General features: G+C 36.8%; 1 protein-coding gene across 1 annotated transcript in view; it reads right to left on the bottom strand.

Annotated features, from left to right (window-relative positions):
* The window catches only part of DHX57 (DExH-box helicase 57), a 46582-nt gene that overhangs the window by 17034 nt on the left and 12669 nt on the right, over positions 1 to 16879 (bottom strand). Inside the window, exons 8-15 of the mRNA XM_065890935.1 lie at positions 16461 to 16585; positions 11958 to 12091; positions 10989 to 11043; positions 9117 to 9322; positions 5466 to 5582; positions 2731 to 2827; positions 1508 to 1681; positions 690 to 890 (exon numbers count right to left, since the gene is read on the bottom strand). Of these exons, the coding sequence (XP_065747007.1) occupies positions 690 to 890; positions 1508 to 1681; positions 2731 to 2827; positions 5466 to 5582; positions 9117 to 9322; positions 10989 to 11043; positions 11958 to 12091; positions 16461 to 16585 (1109 nt within the window). The remainder of the gene's footprint in view (positions 1 to 689; positions 891 to 1507; positions 1682 to 2730; positions 2828 to 5465; positions 5583 to 9116; positions 9323 to 10988; positions 11044 to 11957; positions 12092 to 16460; positions 16586 to 16879) is intronic.

The following is a 16879-nucleotide window of genomic DNA, read 5'->3' as shown; positions in this document are numbered from 1 at the left end:
CTGTTGTGGCCTCTACTGCTGCGGACGGAGCACAGGCTCCGGACGCGCAGGCTCAGCGGCCATGGCTCACGGGCCCAGCTGCTCCGCGGCATGTGGGATCTTCCCGGACCGGGGCACGAACCCGTGTCCCCTGCATCGGCAGGCGGACTCTCAACCACTGCACCACCAGGGAAGCCCCTAGTTTTAGAGTTCTTATATACGCTACGCAAAGTTTCAGCAAGGTTGAACCAAAGGTTCTCCAGCTTCAATGACACTGAGTTTAATCATTCATTCATTAAATCCTATTTTATGATATTTGTTCTTGTTTGTTCATCAGGTAAATAATGGTGTTTTCAAATTGCTTTTGTTCACTTTGTTCTAACTGATAATGAGGGTGTAGATTCCCCCCTGCGATGATTTAATATTGGTGTTGCCCTAGCAGAAATTTCTTGATAAGTTAGATTACTTTCCTGACTTATAAATGTATTCTTAAGCTCTATTTTAGGGCCATCCTCTGCAATGCAAGAGATCTTTATGTGTAGAAAGTTAAAAGGTAAAGGCAACACTGAAGAGCTCGCTCTTTGCAAATGAATGAGTTCATCCAAGTCCACGCCTAGCAAAACATCTTCTACTAAGAAAAAGAAAACATGGAACTTAGGGTGAGAAACGTTGGGACCTTTCGGAAGCAGAACACAAGGATCAAGATGTACCTTAGACAGAGCTGTTCCAATGGCACTCTTTGTATTTCTGGTAGCTGCTGCTTTAGAAGCTGGTGACTGAAGTGATGGCTGGTGAATAAATGGAAGCAGACCCCAGATGCAACACGACCTGCTCGACCTTTTCTTTGCAGGGCATTGGCTTGAGAGACAAAAGTATCCTCTAAACTTTCCATCCCTTTGCTGGCATCATATCTATAAAGTAAAAGAAAAGGTAAAAAGCAGTTACTTTATAAAAATGTGGCCAAAATTTTACTTAGCATGGACAGAACAGATGAACCATCCTACTTCTGTAGAAGGACAGTGTCCCGCATGTTCTGGGGTAGTTGAGTCCGTGGTGGGAGCGCTTTGTGCTAATTTAGATGGTTTCTGTACTATATACTACATACAGTTTCTTTATTCAATTAAAAAAATTTTTTTTTCATTTTATTTTCGACAAATAAAAATTACAGATATTTAAGGTGTACAATGTGATGTTTTGATATATGTATACATTGTGAAATGATTACCAACCTTTTGGTAATTAACATTTCCATCACCTCCCATACCAATTCTTTTTCATTCAAGCACATGTAAAGCATATAAGAAAAAGAGGAAAAATAATTATTTCTAAGGTAAAAACTTAAAATTTCTACCTCTGTTTGAATATAAGATTCATGATCCTAGCTACAGAATCACTCATATCTACAGAGTTTTCATAAAGTATTTTTTCAAACGTAATCCATGTAGCTTAATAGCATTAGCCTTTAACAGCTGTGTTGCTCCAAATGAGGCATCGCTAGCCCCTCTCTTACATCACCAAAAGAGGATACCTCTTTTCTTTCATTTTCCCAGAATCGATGACATAGACAACATCATCGATGGTTATGGATGTCTCAGCGATGTTTGTGGAAATTATAATCTTAGTTACACCGACAGGAGGCTTTACAAACACAGCTTGCTGCTCTTCACTGGATAAAGATGAATGAAGTGGGTGAACAACACATCTAAAAAAGAAAAAAAAAGGATTTAGTGTTCTAGTACAAAACACTGAAAGTGGGTTATAATGGGTGAATTTCTATTAAAACTAACAATGTGACTCCAAAAATCAGCTGCTTCTCCACAACCTGTCCTCAAGGCCCAGGTCTTCTACATGGGAAAGTTCTTTCTGACCCTTAAAAAATATTTACTCAGTTCTATGAACTAAAAACCTTGCATCAACTTGGGGAAAACTGGAGTGTAATTCACTAGTAAATAATCAAGAGGACTAAATAGTTGACATTCTACAAGTAACAAGCCTGGAGCACACTAACCAACAAAGAATCATTTTTTTCCCTACCTTTAAATTCAGAGAAAGAGAGACAGAGACAGTCATGTATGCTAAGAAACTTGAGTCTTATATTTCTAGGGGGTGTTCATCTGTCAAGTAGTGTCCCCTTAGATATGAAGACCTACCCAGTCTGTCTTACTACTGGAATAGGAACCACTGAAAATTATTTTTTCTCAAAATGGTAGCATTTCTTTGTTGTTATTAACTCTGGCTTCTCCAATCCCCAGTATCTGGCAACTGAAATTACAGTTGACCCTCAAAAAATACGCGGATTAGGGAAGGCCAATCCTCTGTGTAGTCAAAAATCCATGTATAATTTATAGCTGGCCCTTTGTATATGTGGTTCCTCTGTATCTGTGGTTCTGCATCCATGGATTTAACTAACCATGTATCATGTAGTACTACAGTACTTACCATTGAAAAAAATCCACGTATAAGTGGACCCATGCAGTTCAAACCCGTGCTGTTCTAGGGTTAACTGCACATGCAACTTTGCTGACTCACTACGCGAAGTGAAGAGAAACATTTTTATATAATGGAATGGAAATGACTGACTCCCTGGAACAAACTGTTTTGTCTATTCCCAGCTGGCATAAACAAACGTATTTTTGAGCAGTGACACCAGGGTTGAAAGAGGGTGATGACAGTCAAAGAGATCTTTCTGGTTATTCATTTTCACACATAACTGGAATAGATGATTAAGAATATAGGAAGCAATTAACTTACCGATTACTACGTCTGTTGTTGAATAGAGAATTAGACTGTAGCTGTTCATAAAGCATTTTGATTTCTGCTAGTCCCGGTAAAAATACAAGTATAGCACCTGGGTATATAAAAAGAATCAATCTGATAGATGTGAAAAAGAAAAAACTAATACAGATTTAATTTTAAACGAAAAATGTAATAATCTGAGATTTTTCACAATTTTCTTTTCTTTGTAAAGTCCCCAGGGAACTAAATGGAAAACAAACTTTTAGAATATATTTTCTGACTTAATAACTACAGAATGAATGAGGTACTATATCTTTCGAAAAAAAGAAATGATGTGTAGAAAAATATAATGCCTTACGTTATACAAGAATCATCAGCAAAGCTCTTTAAACATACTTCTTCAGTGCACTGGCCACTGACATTCTGTTTCTATAGAAAGAGTTATCCTTCTAATCTTATATGACAGGAAGACTCTTCTCCCCATTAGTAAATAAAATCCATAAACATTTTATTGGAAATGAGAAAAAGAAACTATAATTGGCCAGCCAATCTGGTAATCTAAATTTAGATATGTGTTGAAGAGGCAGTATATTAACTTACCATGCCATAATGGTTTATGGGCTTTAAAATTTTACATTAAAGAAAATAAGCAGTGATAACTGATTATAGTGTATTTCTGTGCCAAGAGCAGTCACTCAGCAATAGTCGCCTCCTTTTGTGCTTTATTCACAGAGGAAATTGACACTGTCTTCACTAACCCTGCCTTTAATCCCACAAATATTTATTGGGTGTCTTTGTCAGCTCTGTGCTAGGTACAATGGAAAAGAAAACAAAGATCTGCCCACAAGGGACTCATGACTAATAATTTATCAGAGTTATTCTCCCCACTAAGTAAATAAGGAAACTAAGTTATTACAAAAATTGAACTCCGAAGAAGGACAAAAGATTATCTTTCAAGGTTGGTTTTAATACTGTACTTCATAGTTTACAAAGAATGTTCACATATATTATCTCACTTGATCCTCATAACCACCTGTTAAGAAGATTAACAGTACCCTTAAGGTGACTCAGTAACATGGTCAGGTCACAGAACTTAATAAGAGGGGAGTATGAAAACAAATATAGGGTTTCTGGTACCAGATCCATGCTTTTTCCATTACATACCCCATGCTTCTCTCTACCATAGTAGCACAAAATTTAAGAGTGGTAAAATAATCTATATGGATGGAAAAAAAATTTGTCTGTATTTTTATGTGCCTTCTGATCTGCTCTGCCCTCATGGCTTGGCCATCTGTATCAAGGATATCTTTAATATTCACAAATATATCACCAACTGCCTAATCACTACATCAACTTTGCTTTGAATTCAGATAATTTTCTAACATTTCTTTTTGGCTGCTATACTTGATTTTTTTCAGTAATAGTCTTTTCCTTTGGGATGAAATATGATATTCAATCCAGTGATAATGCATTAGCCAACAATGGCTTTTTGCCAAGGAATGAGAAACAAGGCACTTCAATAATTTTATGTGGCTCACATGTTTCCTTAGAAAATACCACATAATGATTAAGATCTAATCAGAAGAGGGCAGTCATTAAGCACTGTGTAGTGAGCATATAATGTCGTTTTCTGATCTATGATTCCACTTAATTTTCACTCAACAATGGCTGCATCTGTTCATGCAACAAATATTTACTCCACACCTAAAGATTCCAGGTTCTGTTCTAGGGTCTGAGGAATACAGTGGTACACAAGAAATTCTTATTCTTCAAGAGCTGACATTCTACTGAAGGAGACCATCAGTAAGCAGAACTATAGTTTTGGATAGTGTTGAGTGCTATATTGAAAATGAAAACCATTTTTGGATATTGTGATAGACTGAGGGGACAGACAACAGATAGGGTGGTCAGAGAAGACTCCTCTGAAGAGAAGACATTTGTTGGAAACCTGAATGATGTGCAGGATTCAGTTATGAGAAGATCTGGGACATTCTTCTGGAGATAACGGACTACAAATGAGGTAAAGAGGTCACTGGGAAGACACTGAGCAAGGGGAAGGGAGGGATTGCTCTGTGTTATAACAGTAGGAGTAGTAGTAGAACAGTGATAATAATTACAATGATAAATATACTAGCATAACTATAATTTTGTTAGGGGTAGTACCTACTGGGCATTAAATATATGTCAGGCACTGTGCTAAGCGCTTTGTATATGGTTTCTTTTAATCCTCAACATAGAGGATTTATTATTGTCTTCATTTTATAAACAAGGAGCCTGAGGCATAGAAAAGATAAAGACTTCTTTATTATCCAAGGTAACAGAGCTCGGAGTAGCAGGGAATTTTATCAGACTTTCCAAAGCCTGTTCTCTTAACCCCACTGCCCTGTGGCCTCCAGGTATAGTCTTCACATGATTCAAACACTCATTATTAGGCTCCCATTTAGCCAGGGACTGACCACCAGTGTTGACATGTGGACACCCAGGCTTTCTTTTCAGCCTTCTTCATTTTGGACTTTGTCTTGTTAACATCTTTTTGCTCAGTGGGTAAAAGGTAAAACTTCCTCAAAAGGTAAACGGTAAAATTTCCTCCTGAAAAACCTAATAAGCAACTGTACACACAACTGGGGGTGAAAAGGTGAGGAACCAGGGCGAGGGCTCCAGGAAGAGAGGCTGTCCCCACAATCCCCACCATCTCTGGAAGTAGACTCCCTGCCCTTTGCCGTCTCACACTTAAGACAGGAAGCAGTTACCTGGAGGGTAGGAGTGCTTTCCATCCACAATCCACTCTAACAAGGCTTCAATTAATTCAAGATTAACCTTTTCAAAATCCATAATGGACATTGTTTTGATGACTGATTTGCTAACCCCTGAAAGAAAGGTAAAAATCAGGATAGTTATACCTTATTGAAGAAAATATGCCTGGGAACTAAGTGGGTGTCTTGATTTGGTTTAATAACACAGATGTCCACATTTAATGTACTGAAATGAATTTTTTTTCCTTCAGTCTCTCAGAAAATACAGGCTCACTAGAAGCACTTTTTGCTTGAACAATGACCCAAAGAGCAGGCTCCTGCCCCTGCTGGAAAGGCCGAGAGAAGCAACTTTTAACTTTTCTCTTTCCTTCTCCTTTTATCTATCATATAAAATATGTTTTATATATATTTCAGATATATATTAAATATATTTATATATTATATCAGTATATTCTCTCTCTATATATATCAAATACATGTGATATATAAATATATCAAATATATTTCAGAAAACCTTTCCAGATTCAATCAACTTGTGAGTCAGATCAGCCAAAAGTCCAGGCAACAGTAACTGTGAAAATCAGTGCACAGAGGCCACAGCTTTACTTTACAACAGTGACTTTACAGCAGCAACTTTATAACAGTGACTTTTAAGTTCCTTGGGAAAATCATAAAAGTTATGAATCTTCCCTGAAAAATACATGTGATTTTAATGGCTTCACCAATACCCCTGAAGTCTACCCATCGACCCTCAGGTTCAGGGTCTACAATCTCCTTCTAATTCATCGGAAGCCTAGTAAAAGATATACTTCCTTGTGTTGTACTAGAAGCCTCAGCTCTTTTAAAAACAAACAGCATATGCCTGGGGAGACAAATTCTCTGAAGATGGCTGCCTTTTCTTTTTAGTTCTTTCTAATGGCCCATCACCTGAAATAGAGCCTAACTGGAGCAAAATAACTGTAGTTGGTATGAAGGAAGGGAAGCTTTTTACGCTTTGCTGAAAAGCTTGAAGAGAGGCAAAAGCAGTTGCTAAACAATGTTGTTCTGAAGAATGAACCCTATGTTGGTAAAAAATGAAAGAAAGGAAGAAATAAGCTACACAAGCAAAAGTGTGGTTGGGTGTGGATGGCAGAGTAGGGATCATTTTTATTGGCCAACATTCCAAATAGCCAGACTTTTCAAAAAGGAGAAGGAATCAGCTTACTGAATAAAAGGGAAATGAAAATCATTAAAAAAAATTTTTTTTATACTTTGGCAGGTTTTACTAATCATTTATATATTTTAAAAGACTGATTTTTATTATTATTTTTTAACTAGAAAAAGTTTTAAAAATCGAGCTAGGGAACATTGTTTAATTTTCTGAAAGAGAGCACTGAGATCAACTAGATAAAGTCTTTGTTTCATAGGAAAGAGGAGGCTCGGAGAAGCTAAGTGATCAATCAGCCCAGCATCATACAGAAGCTAGTGGTAGAGCCAGGTTTCCCAACCTCAAATCCTTAGAAAAGAGTTCTCAGAGGTGCTTTCTGAACTTTGATATCTCTGTGCTTGACATCAGAAAGACCGTGGCTTAGATTCAGTCATAATTCTTAAAGAAAACTCTGGAATTTCAAAAGAGAAACCAAAGAGATTTTCCTGTTAACTAATTTAATAGAATAAGGAAATGGGAATTGTCAGCTGGTATGATGTACAGAAAGAACACATTTGAGTCAGACATTTTCACGAGAATCACAAATCTGCACTTACTAGCTCTGGGCACTATGCTGTGGATTTGTGTTCTTATTTAATCTCCTAAATAACGGCATTTTATAGGTAAGGAAACTGAGGAATAGAGAGGATGAGGAACTTGCATATAACTGGTTTTATGAGAGCCTGGGGAGTCGAATCCAGGTCTATAAGATACATGTCTATGCTCTTAACCTTACTTCTCAGGATGTTGGGAAGATTAAGTGAAATGTTTGGGAGCCACGTATATCTTCCTAAACAGCAGAACAAATGGCTAATGCCCTAATTCCTTTATGATTACCATTTCCCATGCAGGACTGCATCTCTGGTGGAAGGAGAAAAAGGAAAACTCACTTGCCTTTTCTGCTATAGAAGCACAGTAACAGGGGTTGGAGGCTCTTACTCCTTGAAAGGTAAACACCTTTTTTTTTTTTTTGGAAGGACCAAGAGGAGTTGGGGTGGCAGTCCACGGAAAAGAGAGCAGGAAAGGCAGCTGAGACCTGTCTAGGCTTTAGGAAGAAAGCAAAAGTAGTAACCTTAGGGTTTCTATGGGTTCAGCCCAGCTGAACGTATGGAAGACTATCTAGGAACAAAGCTGCGTGGAGTCCGGCATGGGAGGAGGGAGCACCTAACATATATAAAAATGCTCAGCACAGGGTGGGCCCTGAAAAGAGACGTCATTTTCGAGGCCTACTGAAAAATGCTAAAACTAGTGGGTGAAATTTTGAGGATGTTATAGGATAAATAGTTTCAAATCTTTCTCCACAACTAACTTAATTAACTACAAAGGGAATAAATAGTAACTACAGAGGAGAAACGTAGGCATCACCTTAACCAGATGATCAAAGTTAATACTGCTAATAATGGGACGAACCAACGTCACGTGCCTCCTGATATGATGCGCTGAGAAGGACTCAACATTGTCTCTGTGGTTTTCTAACCAAAAATGCATTACCTAAAATTAATCATGGGGCAACGTTAGAGAAACCCAAACAGAGGGACATTCTACAAAATAATTGGCCCAAACTCCTTAAAAATGTAAATCATAGAAGAAAAATAAAGGCTGGCAAATTTCTCCAGATAGAAAGAAACTAAAGACACATGCTGACTGAATGCAATATGTAATCTTCGGTTGGGTCCTGTACCACCTAAAAAATAGCAATAAAGTACATTATTGAAATAATTGACAAAATTAGAATATGGACTGTGGATTAAACCGTAGTACTGTATTAGTGTTCAATGTTTTCATTTTGATCATGTCCTGTTGTTTGTTTTTGTTTGGGGCCATGCCATGCAGCTCATGGGGTCTTAGTTCCCAGACCAGAAATTGAACCCGGGCCCTGGCAGTGAAAGCGGCAGAGTCCTAACCCCTGGACCGCCAGGGAATTCCCATATCCTATTGTTATGTAAGAGGATGTCCTTGTTCTGAGGAAATACATACTGAAATATTATGGGTTAAGGAGCATCGTATCTGCAATTTACGCTCAAAACATCCAGAAAAAATATATATATGCACCCAGAGCAAATAATAAAGCAAATGAAGCAAAATATTAATAATTGGTGAATCAGGGTAAAGGATATATGAGAGTTCACTGTAGTCTTGCAAATTTTTAATTCTGAATTCGAAATCATATCAAAATGCAAAGTTACAAAACACTCAAGAATATAATTTATATTTTACTACCTCCCAATTTTTCTATAATGAACACATTTACAATCAGGAAAAAACCCACTGGTAAATATAATAACAATTTTAATCTAATATGTATTAGAACTGTTATTTTTCTAAGTTTAAGGTTGTTCTGATGAACTGAAGACAAGGTAACTATGAAACAAGAGCCACGTTTTTCTTCTTCTGGATCATGGCGTGAGAAAAACTAGTTATCTTTGGCATAATTGTAATATTCCCCCCAGGAAGCACATTACCTTTATAGCGGGCCAGGAGCTGCTTAAAATCTAACTGTTGATCTGCCACAGCATCTTTGGTGGAATCCGGATCGTGGAGGTGCAGGGAGAGGCGCAGGTCCTCCTCCACCTCCTCAAACGCGGTTCTGCTGTGCCTCGCCTTGAGCTTCTCCTTTGACATCTGTTTCATGGAGCGCGCATATGGGCTCCCATCCTGCAACACATACCTGGGGAAAGAAGACAAAGAAATGTGTGGGTGTGGGTGCGGGTCTGCTGGTGAGGAGCGACACTATTCACCTGTTTCCCGTGCTCATTCAGCAGGACGTTGCTCTGCTTCTGCCCAATCCAAGTGCTATTCTTCCACCAGTCCCGGATTCTGTCTGCCGTGCCCTGTTGCTGGGGGGGAGCACACTGGAATGCTTTTGGCTCTGTTTTAAGATAATTCTGGAGGCAGTGAATTTGGAAAAGTGAGAGAAAAAAGACAGGGAAACTAGCTGAAAGATGATTTCCCCAGAGATTCACATTCAGTGGAAGTGGGATCGGGCCCACAAAACAACAATTTTAATAAGCTCTCCAAGTATGCTTACTGCACACTGAAGTTTGAGAGCCACTGTTTCGGGGTTTTTAGCTTGAGAATACTGTATCATTAAATAACGTAGAATTAGGAGGGGGCTTATTAGGAATGGAAGGAGCAAAGAGAAAGAAAAAATTCTGGGTTGAGTTTAAGGTGTCAGACATCAAAGTTGTTTCCATTCTGGAGCTCAGAGGTCAGGAATGAAGATACCAATCTGGGAGTTCTCAGCACAGCGGTGACAGCTGAAATCACATGAGTCTTAGAGAGCCAAGCAAGAATTTAACAGTGAGAAGAAACAGTGCAAGGATAAAACCCTGGGGAATCTTCAAGGTCAAAGAGTAGGAAGAGGAAGCAGAGCTTTCAGAGGGGAGAAATCTGTTGATATCCAACAGACATTACCACCTTCTATCCGGTACAGAACTTATACACTCATATGTACTGCAAACTCCTTGAAGGCAGAATAATAATGATAATAATAGCTAACATATATAAAGCATTTGATATATGCCAGGCACAGTTCTAAGCCCTTTGCAAGTATTAACTCCAAATATTAATTAATCCTCATAACTCTTGAAGAGGCTACTTTTAATACGCACAGTTTACATATGATGAAACTAAGTCACAGAGAGATTAAGCTACTCACCAATGTTACAGTTGGTAAGTAGAGGGATTTAAATACTAGTAGTCTGTCTGCAGAATTAGTACTTTTTTTTTCCCATGTTAAATTCTCCATAGATTTGGTCCATCATTTTTTATTTTTTATTTATTTTATTTTATTTTTTTGGCCATGCCACAAAAATTGTGGGATCTTAGTTTCCCCGACCAGGGATTGAACCCAGGATACCACAGAAAAATCGCCGAGTCCTAACCACTGGACCGCCAGCGAATTCCCCATCATTTTTTAAACAGACTTTACTTTTTAAAGCAGTTTTAGGTTCACAGCAATACTGAGCAGAAGGTACAGAGATTCCCCATACACCCCCTGCTCCCTGCCCTACGCATAGCCTCCCCCATTAGCAATATCCCCAACCCGAGTGGTACATTTGTTAAAACTGAGGAACTGACATCCATACATCATTATCACCCAAGGTCCTTAGTCTACATTAGGGATTCCTGAGTCAGTACTCTTAATATATAATATTGCCTTTGAATTCAAATAATTTGTATAATAAATATTCGCTGAAAGGGGAAAACAAAATGCTCAAATAGAAAAATTAGAAGAAAAGTTAACCCGTTTATTAGTATCCAGGCACACGGAGGTAAAATAGTAATTCTGTTTTCAAGGACTTTCCCCAAACTTTAATTAATATCTTCCTTACCTTGTCACGGCAATTGCATCTTCCAGAAAAAATTGATCAACAGGAAATGTACGACCTAGGAAAACAAGAAAATAAAACAGGAAAGTCTCAGAATACCCGTTCAACTATCTTGAAACTGTTTGTATATGTAAAATTGTCTAAAAACGAAGCTTGGCACAGTAAGGTACTATTTACTCTGTGGTCTTACAAGTATTCAGAAAAAGCTTTTCATGATAAAAATGGAAGGAGTAGATTCTAGTTAGTAAATAAAACAGAAGTGCATAGTTGGAGAGATGATCATTTGCTAATAAGACTTTTTTTAACCTCTTTTTAAAAAAAATCTGTTAAACCTTTTTACCCCCCTCTACTTCCCTGCAGGGGACCTTTAAACAGTCAACAATTGTATTCTAGATCAAGCATATAATTTCATCTTTAAATCTACTGTCGATATCCTCTATAACTAGAACGAATTATTCACCACTGAGTGTTTCCAAATTGTTCTTTACCAATCAACTGCAGAATGATAAGCCAAAGCCCAAGGTGATAAATTAATCCCACAATGAGACTGTGAAAGCACCAAGAGAAGACACAGACTACCCAATTTCACTTGCTCCCAGAGTGGACCAATATCCAGAAGTTTAGCAGAATCCAGCAATGAATAAATATGCTATACACAGATACAACTTTTCCCTTTATGACAGATTACCATTATAAACTCACATTTTGATGTTAAACACAACAGAATGCTAGAAATCCTAATAACCTAGACTTTTTTTTTAAAAGCACATATAAATTGAAATCTCCCAGCAAATAAATATAACATTACCTCTTCAATAATTTCATTATATGGTTATGATTTTATTTGTTATAAACTAATCAATTCTTCTCTAGAAACATATAAATACTCATTCATTTATATCTCAAATGAACTTTAAAATAATTATATTTGCTTATTAGGACAATATGTATTTAATGATGGATTTTAATCACCTGGTATAGTGATAACTGGGCAGGAATTAAAATATTCTGAAAAGAGCTCAGCGTTTAAAGTTGCACTCATCAGAATAACTTGAAGAGTTGGTCTCTGCAACACAATGTCTTTCAAAACTAGCAGTAAGAAGTCACTAGAGGAAATAAAAGAAACATCTGAGGATCAAACAAATTTAATACATGAAAATTAATAACCTTTGACATATTTCAAGTAAGTGTAAGACTTATGTGAAAAAAATTTATAACTCATAGAAAGATGTGTCATGTTCCTAGATGTGAAGACTTAATGTTGTAAAGATATCAATTTCCCACCAAATAAACTAAATTCAGTGTAGTACCAATCAAAATACCAACAGCATTCATCATTGCATTTGATAATTCCACTTCTTGATATCTACATGTACATAAAGAGGTATATACAACGATTTTCATTATAGCATTGTTTGTAAATCAGTGGAAACTACCAAAATGTCTATCAACCAAGAAACGGTTAATTATGACAATATCATCTATTCTAAGGAATAACATGAGGCAGAATAAAGTAGAGCTCTAGATACAGACATGAAAACATCTCTAAGAGATATTGTTAGTGAAAAAAACCCAAGTTGTAGAACAATATGTACCACAGAACAGCAATGTCCTAACTGGCCTCCCTGTTTCAGCCCTTGCCCCCCTAAAATCTATTCTCAGTATGGTAGACCAATAATTCTGTGCCAATGTAAATCTGATTGTGCCACTCTTCTGCTCAAAATCCTTCAACGACTTCTTATCAAAGTCCTCACTAACGAGGTCCTATGTGACATGATCTGTACCCTCACTACTCATTTCCTGTCGCTCTCCCTCTTCATCACTTGGCTGCAGCCACACTGTCCTCCTTGCTGTCTTTGAGACATGGACCCCAGGTCCCTTGCACATGTTATTAATGTGCCTAGAAAGGGCTTCTCCCAGACATTCAAGAGGTAGCTCACTCACTCACTTTCTTTGAGTCTTTACTCAAAATGTACCTTTTCAGCTAGGCCTTCCCTGGCCACCATGTTTAAAATTTCAAATGTTCCCCTCCCTTGCATTTCATATTACCCTTTCTCTTCTTAGCACTTAACAAACATACTTTATATTTTACTTCTTTATCTTGCTTATTGTTGGGCTCTCTCACTAGAATATAAGCTCTATGAGGATGGGGATTTTGGTTATTTTGTTCTACAAGATACTACTCAGTACCTGGAGCACTGCTTGGGATATAGTAGGTGCTCAATAAATGTTTGTTGATTTGCTAAATGAATACATAATTTGTATAAGAAAAAAAGTTCTGGAAATAAAAGTACCTATTTCTGACAAAGCAAGTATATATGTCAATGTACAGTAGGACATATCACCAATCTGATCACCGTAGTTATCTCTGGGGCAGGGACTGGGAATGGTTTGGGAGTGTTACAGGGGACTTTCACTTTATCTGTGTTGTTTGAATTTTTTTTTTTTTTTTTTTGGCGGTACACGGGCCTGTCACTGTTGTGGCATCTCCTGTTGCGGAGCACAGGCTCCAGATGCACAGGCTCAGCAGCCATGGCTCACTGACCCAGCCGCTCCGCGGCCTGTGGGATCTTCCCGGACAGGGGCACGAACCCGTGTCCCCTGCATCGGCAGGCGGACTCTCAACCACTGCGCCACCAGAGAAGCCTTGTTTGAATTTTTAATGAGTATATTCTTGAACTACTTAGTTTTCTTTAATGAGCTAATTTAATTACATTTATGACTATTCTTTTTCTTTTTTAGGGAAAAGGAAAATAATATAACAATAGGTAAATGGTTAAGTAACCTATGGTACATCCACACGTTAGAATTTCCTCATGCAATTATTAGCAATAATTTCAAAGATAGTTCATGTTCTCATATTAAATATTAGATCACATGCAGCACACAACAGTATATAATCCCAATAGTGTTTGTGGAGATACATCTCTGCTAACTCCCAATATACTCCCAGAAGAAAACAGAACAAATTGTTAACATGTAATTAGCAATTCTATAAGGGACAGAAATTCTTCTTCTTGACATTTAATATTGCCTAAATGTGTTAGAATAATGTCATTATCTCTATGATCAGAAAATGTATTAAAAATTTTAAACAAATATAACTATAAATTTTCTATATTCAACCTTTTATCTTATTTATTTTTTAACTGATCTTGGTTCCTAGATTTTACTTTTTTTTAATTTTAAAATTTTATTTATCTTTTATACAGCAGGTTCTTATTAGTTATCCATCTTATACATATTAGTGTATATATGTCAATCCCAATCTCCCAATTCATCACACCACCACCCCATTTTCTGCCTTTTTCAGTCAGAGCTAGCAAATATTCCCCTACTTTTTCTTATAATTTGTGTACTCCATTCCCAAAGACTGGTATTTGTAAATGCTCAAATCTCCCTTCTCCAGTGTGTAATTTATCTTTATTCGGATGTGAAAATACTCTGTTTTTAACTGTTGATATTCTATAGGTCATTAGGTTTTATAAAAATCTCTTTTTGAGAACATCATTGCAGCCAGGAACCAGATCCAGTGCTATCTTCCAGTTTCACTGACTTTGTGGAAGTATAAATGTTATGAAACCCAAAGCTACTCTTTTTTTTTTTTTTTTTTTAACATCTTTATTGGGGTATAATTGCTTTACAATGGTGTGTTAGTTTCCAAAGCTACTCTTTATGTTCAAAATTACATTGGATATAATTTCACCTAAAATTAAAATTTTATTTTTATAATATAATCATTTAAATATTATTAGTTTGGCTGAATGTTTTATTTGATTCCCTCTTCTAGGTTGTTCAGTGATTCTGTTAAAATAAATTATTTCAAATGATCATTTCAACATTTAGGTGTAAAGTAACATTATTTACCATTTATTTTTTCCCCAATGTTTTCTGGAGTCTCTACATAAAGATTATTTGCCCCTCAAAGATTTTCAGTGTTTTCTATATAGCTATTTAAAATTTATTATTGTCTTGTTCTAGGAAATATTTCCTTTTATTTTGATCTATTCTTTTTAAAATCTTTTGCCACATCACGCCTCTTGCTTGCAGGATCTAAGTTCCCTGACCGGGGATCAAGTCCGGGGCCCCGGCAGTGAAAGCGCTGAGTATTAACCACTGGACCACCATGGAATTCCCTGATATATTCTTTTTATATAAAAATCTTTTTCTTAAAAAAAAAAAAAAAATCTTTTTCTTTAGTTTCAAATTTCTTTATATTTCTTAATTACTACTATATTAGTGTATTTATTTCTTCTAACAAATAGTTTTCTGTTTACATGTCTTCCCCGTTCATTTTTTAAAAACTTTTTATCAGCAATAGCTGGGACCTCTTTTCATGTTTGTTTCTTTTTTTTTAGTTTTGCTATGATCTATTTTCTGCTTCTCTGTCAGCCCATCAACTTTACTTAGACTTTCTTCTTCTCAAGATATTAATAATAATATAGTCCTTTTTGGGAAAGCCTCATGATTTGCACAGGATCATCTCTCTTTTTCCCACTACTTTTTTACTACTTTAGAGCATGATCTACATGACAAACTATGATCAATGCCATCTATTTACCTGGCCCTTCATTTTAAAATATTGAGAATTTTGATTTTATACCTTGACCCTTTAATGACTTCTCATTCCATTAAAGTAAAATCCAAATGCTTTATTATTAATGGTGCATAGTCTCCTGCTTTTTTTAGCTGTCACTTTCCCCCTCATTCACTACATATCAGCTGCACGCTGGCCTTCCTCCAGTTTTTGGACTCATGAAGCCCTTTACCACTGCAGAGTCCTTGCAAATGCTGACCTTGCCCTCATATATCTCATGAGACTCCTTTTCATACTTCTGTTTTTAATTTAAATGTAATCTCTTCAGAGATATAATCTCTGATTATCTCATGACTCTCTCCCCCCAAACACAGCATCCTGTTTATTCCTTTATGGTACTTATTCCAATTTGTAGTTATTTACTTACTTGTTTATTTACCTGTTCATTATTTGTTTTTCCTACCAGGCCATAAGACATAAAGGGGAAACATATATGTTTGTTCACTACAGTATCCCCAGCAATTAATAGGCCACTTGGCACTTAATGCAGGCTCAATAAATACATGAATGAATGTCAGGGCTGAATGACTGACCAAATGCACAAAGAAGGAAGCACATATTGACCAATCCATCAGCTATAGCATGCATTACATCTGATATTCCTGCTAAGCACAGCACCCAGAGCAGCATGGTGCCTCTTATTAGACAATGTCCATCTAATAGGATCTCTTCCAGTGATGAACATGTGCTCTCCTAGCATTTTTCGTGTCACAGACCCTGGAGACCAGGAAGACAGTTCCTCTTCTCTAACTTAAGCCTTCCCTACGGCAATTACCATTACTAGCTCTAAGGAACTTAACTGGAAGCAGAATAAAATTCTTTCAGCCATGTCTTCATTTGACATGTGTGGGTATTCATTTGGAAAATCTTTGCCTTACCTTTCTTCTGTCCTCTCATGGACTTCATCAACAATGATATGGGTGATTCCTTGTAGGGCTGTGTCCCCCTCTAGCCTTCTTAGCAGCACTCCTGTGGTGCAGTATAACAGTCTGGTGGCTGAGGACTTACACGTAAAAGGGCATAGAAAGCTTTAATGAACTTTCTGAAAAAAGGAAACACTTTCCTGGCAAAGCCATTTTTAATGGATAGGGATAAAGAATACTGAAAACACCAGCAGTTCTATTTTAATATAAACCAAGAAACTAAATGCATAGTTTCTTGCTGGCAACAACAAAAGCTTTTCTACTTTACATCAAAATTTTAAGACTCATAGAAAGCATTCAAAAATTATTATAAAACATAAAAATAACAGTGAGTGATGAAATCAATTCTGAATTTGTTCATTCCATATTTGGTT

This window comes from Phocoena phocoena, chromosome 14 (assembly GCF_963924675.1).
Source record: "Phocoena phocoena chromosome 14, mPhoPho1.1, whole genome shotgun sequence".
In the NCBI taxonomy this organism is placed as follows: domain Eukaryota; kingdom Metazoa; phylum Chordata; class Mammalia; order Artiodactyla; family Phocoenidae; genus Phocoena; species Phocoena phocoena.
The sequence above is the reverse complement of the archived record's forward strand: the minus strand, read 5'-3'. Positions and strand labels throughout refer to the sequence as shown.